At 42.5% G+C, this 7,861-nt stretch overlaps 2 protein-coding genes across 2 annotated transcripts; one reads left to right on the forward strand and one right to left on the reverse strand.

The window, feature by feature from the left end:
• The first annotated feature begins 783 nt into the window (after positions 1 to 783).
• On the forward strand, positions 784 to 1,926 carry LOC137989411 (uncharacterized). The gene has a single exon (XM_068835238.1). The coding sequence runs from the start codon at positions 784 to 786 to the stop codon at positions 1,924 to 1,926; it is 1,143 nt and encodes a 380-aa protein (XP_068691339.1).
• A 1,511-nt stretch (positions 1,927 to 3,437) lies between these two features.
• Positions 3,438 to 4,415, reverse strand: LOC137989413 (uncharacterized). The gene has a single exon (XM_068835239.1). It carries the CDS (start codon positions 4,362 to 4,364, stop codon positions 3,438 to 3,440), a length of 927 nt encoding a protein of 308 aa, XP_068691340.1. The 5' UTR covers positions 4,365 to 4,415.
• Between the last annotated feature and the right edge of the window lie 3,446 nt (positions 4,416 to 7,861).

Genomic DNA, 7,861 nt, shown 5'->3' on the forward strand with positions numbered 1-7,861 from the left:
AAGTAAGCGGGATTTGTTAACTTGATTAACGAAAGAATCGCCGATCCGGACTGGTGCAATAGGCCCGACAAAACTAGATCTAGATACTAAAAACGTCTCACACTTGACCGGGTGTGGTGTTAAGCGGTTATTTAGGCACCATGTATAAAGTTCTTCAAGTGCTTTGTTCAACTGAGCTACTGCTTGATCCACATTCTCTCCGATACTGTAAACAGTTGTATCATCGGCGTACATGAACAGTTCTCCCGATTTTACTGCTGATGGAAGATCGTTAGTAAAGAGCGTGAATAATGTTGGCCCTAAAACGGAGCCTTGTGGAATACCGCAGTTAAATGGAAGAAATTCCGATTTGGTTCCGTTAACGACTGTAAATTGGCGTCTGTCATATAAATAACTTTTTAACCAAGTTAGAAAGGGATCACAAATTCCAAAGTTCTGCTGTAATTTGGATATAAGAATTTCATGGTTGACGCTGTCGAAAGCTTTTTTGAAATCAATAAAAGCCAATGCAACAACATTGCCTTCATCCACTAACCGTCTCCAAGTTTCGGTAAGGTGTATTAAGAGTAATTCGGTACTGAACCCTGGGCGATATGCCCACTGTCTGTCGGAAGCTAAGTTGTTTTCTTTGAAGACATGTTGCACTATATTATATTATATTATTGTTATGACTTTTCTGAACCGCAATATGGCAAAGACGTTTGTGATGGGATCTTGTGCCCCATGAAAACATGCATCCGCCGTTTCTGCGACGAAGGACACGACATTCTGAGAGCGGGGGACATGAGAAGTGCACTATCTGAACGACCAGTGAAGGGTACCTCCGCGTGTGTTTGTGAGGTTGATGAAGCGAAGTTAACCCTAGAAGTGAGCAAAATAGATGGTTTCAGCAAACTGCACAACGTCCAGATTGACGAGAAAACTATTCGTGTGTGGAAGTCCTACAGAATTGGGCGCGGCAAGGAAATCTCATTCGACCAGCTGGTGACAAAAGATCAAGGGGACACCTGTCTCATAGTTAAGGAAGAGTTTTTCCCTTTTCATAATTCACGTGTATACCAAAGCAGAGATTCTGTGGCGGAGGATTCAGATGAAGGCAATCGTGATCACGATTTGGACAATTCGGACATTGAAATTTTTGAATGTTCGGAGCCTGGGTGTGGGAAGAGTTTTCAGCTGTTTTCAGAACTTGAAGCGCATTTAGATGTAGGGGATCACTGCGTTGAGGCTGAAAGACAGTCAGAAACGCTTTACGATACGATTCGTAGAGATTGGGTGGAGAGATTTACCACAACAGTCAACATCAGTGAAGATGAACCTTGCGAACCAGTCCACCAGAGTGAAAGTGAACCGGCGCCCACCACGAACTGTGTTATTATGGGCTGGGCCCTAACCAAGCAACGAGCAGGATCAACTAGATTCCCCGAGAAAGTTAAAAACTACCTGACGGCAAAGTTTGACCTCGGAGAACAGTCAGGCCTAAAAGCCCACCCTCAGCAAGTTTCCAATGACATGCGGAAGGCAAGAGATGAGCAGAACAGAAGGTTATTTGAGCGAGAAGAGTGGTTGACTAAAAGCCAAGTGCAAGGGTTTTTTTCACGCCTGTCTGCAAACAGAAGAAGACAACAGGCACCCTCACCTGAAGGTGAGCAAAGTTCAAAGGAACTCTTTCTAGAGGAAGAAGAAGAAGAGCGACAGCGGCTGATGGAGCACATCTCAGAGGAACTGAGGCCGCAGCATCCCCTTTCATACGACGCCTTCAACTTGTGCGAGTGTGCGAAGAAAAATAAGCTGCATCAATTTAACGTGACACTGCTCAAGGATATCTTGCGCCATTATGAAGTACCATTTAAATCAAGAGACAGAAAAAAGGACCTCATAGATCTATTGATGTCATTTGTTCAGGAATGCAAATGCTTTAATTAGAGCACTACTGGTATGTAAGGCTATTCAAATCTCAACAAGTTACATTGTCTGGAAATAAGGAGGCAAAACCAATGCAAACTGAACTGTTTTTGTGCGTGTGTGTGTGTTTTGTATTTTTCATTTTTTGATGAATGACTAATAGTTGTAAAGCCATTTGTTGGGTACTGGTTGAACCCTTTCAACCTCGTCGAACTCACAATCTAACTTTCTTTAGGGTTTATCAGGGAAGCCATGGCCTCACACGTCTTTTCCACGGGTCGTCTAATCCAGACCGCGCCCTGTTTTCTCAAATGACTCGTTTGCCGACATGCCGTAAACGTTCAAATTAAAGACGCAAACTACAGTAAGCTAAACGTACCGTGATATTGACTGCCAAGAGGTGGTATTTCATGGAAACTTACGATGGCATCAATGCAAATAACATATTTTTTTCCTCTTTGCCCCTGTTGACTGTTGCGCGACCGGCCCGTACCAAGAACACGGCACTACGTTGTCATGAAAAACGATTCACAGTGCTCAATGCGATAACCTACTGCACACTAGGTCAGAACATAATGCTGATCATAAACATTATTCTGTACCCAAGTGTATTGGTGAGGAACAGACCACACCAGTTTGGTTGCTAATTTGCATAAGTGAATATGTAGACGACGAGTCTCCCTTGTCTTCTCTTGTTTATTCTTCACAAACAGGCCAATTTTCGTACATGCAAGATATTGAAGGCATTTAGGATGAAGTAATTGACTTATCTATATAAATATTTTCTCAAGAGAAGGATGTTTGTCAAACTTGCGATCAAAAAATAGTTGGAACGTCGGTTCCTTTTATGTCAAAATGGCGCCGAATAATTGTGAAATTAACGAACCCTTTTACGGCGCCCGCAAGCGAGTGCCCAAAGGTTTTATTCTATGATGTGTTAGCCTTGTATAAGTACTTTCTAGCTGCAGTAGTCTTAGCTCTTGATCACGTCCCACAACTGAGAAAATAGCTTTCAAACGCAGGTACCTCCCGCCTCAAAGAATTCTCGGCTCAAGATAAGGTATTTTGAAACATTCATAACTCAGTAATTATTTTGTAGAACTCAATCGTTAAACCTGTGATGCATTAAAGAAGAGTTACTCTTAAATGTATAAAATAATCAGCTTTCCATAATAAAAAGCATAGCTTTTCTGGTGTCCGATATTTACAGGTAGATCGAAGGTGTTAGAGACGGCAAGTTGTGGAGTTCAGAGGTCACCTCAGAAACAGTCCTCTAAAAAAAATGAAAAGCATGGACTTGATCAAAGTAAATGCGATATTTGTGTATGGCATAGGGTAGTCGACAATCACTGAAAATATCAAGGAAATCGGTGAAGTGCGGAAATTGGCCTTACCCGTTCTTACGCGGACAGCCTCTTAAGCTGTCGACCGCCTCTAATTAGTTAAACGCATATTGGCAATAAAAAAAAAAGAAACTGCGAAACCTTTGAAGAAATTTGCAGGTCAATCTGAACAAAGTTTTTTTATGTGGGTTAGACAGTAAATTTTTGCCCGACGGGCCACAATTTACCTTTAATATACAGTTTGTCTGGTTGCGACTGGCTGAAGGAGGCAGCAACTCCATTTCGTCTGGCATCTTTAAAAGCATCCATCTGTACTTTTCTTCGGGTAATGATATCCCTGGGAAGGTCTCGGAACATTTGGAAGTTAGTGCCTTTAAGTCGGTGACCAAGTTTAAAGATCTGCTCACAGTCTTTGTACCTGAGGAAACGGGCTAGAATAGGACGCGGATTTCCATCTTTGCTTTTACCGATCCGATGTACTCGCTGGATTTCTACGCTCCTTGCATCCCTGTAACCGAGATCCCGTTCCAAAAAATTTCGAAGAACTTCTTCGGTGTTTTCATCAGAGCGGCCGCCTATTTCTGTCGATTCTACTATGTTGGTGAATTTAATATTCTCCCGGCGAGAGTAGGCTTCTAAGTAAAGATTTTTAGTGTGGACCTCCTCTAGCAGAACCTCAGTTTTCTGGCATTTTGTCGTCAGCTCTGCTAATTGAGTTTCGTAGAGTCGATGCGCTTTCTCCGCAGCTTCTGTCTTTTCCTTCAGTTGTTGTCCGGTAAAGTTGATTCCTTCTTTTAGGTCGTCAATATCTTTATTCGTTGTTGTTTGGAGATCTTCTAGCCTTTGGGTTCGTTTCTCTAAGTTCTCGAGATTGGCTTCAATCTTCTTCACGGCTGATTCTATTGAATCAAGCTTTTCCAGTTTTGCTAGGATTGCTTGCAGAGTTGCACCAACATCTTGTGTCATACTGAGAGCTGTCATTATTTCGTCTTCGTGGTGCGTTGGCGAGGAGTACTGCTTGGTTTTTTTTATTTCCGGCGAAAGACTTGACTCGTCGGAGGAAGCTGAAGATCTGGTTTTTCTTTTGCTGAGAAATTGACCAAAATAAACGGCCATTTGCCAAAATAGGGCAGAAAAATGGGCGGGCGACAGCAACGCACGTCTTTATGCCGCCATTACTCGACCGAATCTAGGTAGCTTCGCTATATAATAAGTAGCAAAAGAATCAACTGTATGCGATCTCCATAGCTCTTCTAAACTAAGAAAGAGATTATGCGTGATTTACCAATCATCAAATTCTAAAAGAAGACTGATGTAATCAGCCTTCTCGTTGTCAGTTCATGGGATCCACTGCACCTCCAACCGAATACAGTGCTTAATAGCTAGCCTGTGCAAGTACAGTTTTATGCTTCTAACTTCAAGGGTTTTAGTCGCCGTCTGGCTATCAGTGAACCCCTTGACAAGTGAACCTTCCAAAACTTGCGCAAAAAACTCTAGAGCACCCTGTAGCACTGGCATCGGAGTAAGCGAAACGTTGTAGCTTATTAAAGAGAAACCAATCGCCCACTTTGATAGAATTTAGATTGCTTTCCAAAAATTTAACTCCTCGGTGTAATAGGGATCCATCTTAACTTTCGAGTCCCAGTGCCTCGCGCTTAAAGTAGACATATTGCAATGCCTAGTCATGATCCTATAAAATGTTCCTGGAAACAAACGCTGTAGAAATTATCTGTCCTGTAAAAGAAGCGAACTTTCTGGCAGAAAGAGCAAAATCGAAGTCGATAATACTGTCAATGGTACTAGTTATTTTGGCAACCCTTCTATCGACAATTTTAATGGTTCCACAAGCGCTATCCCAAGTGATACCCAACCAAGCAAGCCTATGGCAAGGTATCCACACTGACTTATCCTCGTTAGTGACGAAACGCACATTTGAAAGATCAGTTCTAACAGCATCCGCAACAATACTGCACACTTGGGAATCCATTTCAATACCCCATCCGTCGTCAAGAAAAATAGCAACGCAAATGCCTCAATGTCTCCAATGCTTCTCAAGAGGCTTAAGAATTTTTGTGAACATGTGAGGAACGGACGAGAATCCGAAAGGTAAAACTGTAAACACATAGAACTCCACTTGATGGGAATTGGAATGCTTCCAAAAAAAACTAAGGTATGTTTGATGGCCTCAAAATTTTTAAAATGGTGGTACCCACTTTAGTACACCAAGCTTTTTTTTTTTTAAAGGAAGCTGTGTTGACCATATCGCAAACGTTGGTGGTCACAAACTATTGGATGCACTAGCTGCAGGGACTCCGAGACTGTTTCTGTAGTTTGATTTCATTTCTTCAACGGCAGCTGTAGCGTCTTTGCCCATGTAATCTAATCCTTCTGAAGGTGGTTCTTCACTCACTGCTGGTTGTTGGCAGACCTTAGCGGCAATTCGTGAAAAGAACGACGACACATGGAGTTGGGTAAGGAATTTTGATGCAGAGAAAAGACGTTTGTCATTCATGTCGCGAGCATCTCTCGTGCAACGACATCTGCATCTTGTTTCAGCCCAGCTTCTTGGCCGATTTTAAATTTGGACGTCCAAAAGCCCTTCTGGGCCGTGTTTAACCGGTATTGCTTCTTTGCCACCTTGTGGGCCTAACCTTCTTTCTGAGGGGTCCTTCTTGTCGCTGTAGTATCAGGGGCTGGATGCAATGTCGACATAACGCCTGCCCCCTCCATCAACCTCACGTCATATCCCTCTCTGGCTTGGTCACGGAGTGTGCTTCTCTCAGCTTTCTTTGAGCACTGCCTCATGAAACCTTCCTTTCAGCAGTTGTATACTGAGAGCACTTTCGCAGCTGCTGATTCAAGGATGGACCTTATCCATGGTATCCGTTTCTTCCGGTTTGGTCGACATAAGATGATGTCAAAGCTTGTCAACTGATTTAAACTTCCCCGCTGAAAACTTCTCCTGCAGCCATTTAAAGCGTTGGTCTGAAAAATATGCAGACACCATCGTTATAATGCCTTCTTAATGTTGCAATTCAATTGCATGACGTCCCGCCCTCTCTATCACGCATATTAGCTATTGAATACAGTCGACTTATCGTAGACCAAGAAATAAACTTTGTCTTAGAAAATTTCTTAAAGCACTTTACACTGAGTGCAATGCACCACTAAATAGCTGGATTTTGCAAGAATGAACCTCACCTCTCTCGTCTTTCACGACGATTAGTCTTTCGCCTATTCTATATGCTCGTCTGGCCCGAATACCTTTGTTTCCAAACTCAAAGTTATTCAAGTTGTTCTTTCTTGGTATTTTGGATTTCTCTACTGAAGAAGTTTATGTTTGACCTTTGACTGCTGTAACTCTCACCCCATTTACACAGTCATGGGACAGAAGTGCAGCTTTCATTTAGTCGCTGTACGTAGTAACATCGTTTCCCTCGTTAATGTAGAACCAGAGATGATTTTTGCAGGTCGCTGATCATGAAATACGGTCAGCAACACCTTTCCCACTTTGAGGTTCTGTGTGTGACGGTTCATGATCCCCTGGGTCTCGTAAGATTGTGAGGAGAGAACAGGAGAGAACCGCGCACTGGTGGCTTAGTTGGTTAAGCACCTGGCTGTCACGCGGGAGTTCGTGAGTTCAATTCCGGCCCGACCAACACTCAGGGTCTTTAGATAACTGAGGAGAAAGTGCTGCCGTAATTACATCTGCAAATGGTTAGACTCTCTAGTCTTCTCGGATAAGGACGATAAACCGTATGCCCCGTCTCATAACCCTTCAATGTTCATAATCCTGTGGGACGTAAAGGAACCCAAACACTTATCGCAAAGAGTAGGGCATGTAGTTCCCGGTGTTGTGGTCTGTCTTCTGTGGTGTATCATGGTTGGGAGGGTAACTGCTCAAAGCTATTAGCTACACCAAGCTACTCTAAAATCCAAGGGTAAATAAAGATATATGATATATATGAGGAGAAACCTAAGGGTAACACAACGCATTTCACACCATTTCCCACAAACCCCCAACACAGCATAAAAACACGTGCGACTTTTAACTAAAGATATAAGTTAACAACAAGTATAACAGTTACTACAGTGACTATCTCTAAATTAACTAATCTTACTTACTTTTTCTTAATGCCTTATGTATATTTAAATGACAACACTAAATAAACTAAATACTTTACAATATTAAACAGTTTAGTTCGCTTTTACTCCAAACAAACCTCAGCCAGCAATGCAGCTTTAAACCAACTGCTACTCGGTCCGCTTCTGCTTCTGCTCTCCGGCGCCTTCTATCTTTCTCGGACTTTACTTTTCCTGTTCGTCTTTTGTCGACTCTGGCGCTCAGCTTTTCCGTTTTCCTTTTCACTAAAGAATCGTACAGTAATATTCTCCTCGCTCGTTCCTCCACCATAGACAAAGGGGTTTTGTCATGATGTACGGTTGGGGTGTGCTAAAGACTTTCAGCATTGACTGTTTGAGCGTTTCTGCCCTCCACTTTCTTCTAAAATTTGCCTTCCCTCTTGTCAACAAACCTTGCGACACTTCAACAACCAACCAACGCCCAAGACTTTTTACATCTATATATAGTTTAACTAATTTATTCAAATTAC

This window comes from Montipora foliosa, unplaced genomic scaffold (assembly GCF_036669935.1).
Source record: "Montipora foliosa isolate CH-2021 unplaced genomic scaffold, ASM3666993v2 scaffold_458, whole genome shotgun sequence".
Classification (NCBI taxonomy): domain Eukaryota; kingdom Metazoa; phylum Cnidaria; class Anthozoa; order Scleractinia; family Acroporidae; genus Montipora; species Montipora foliosa.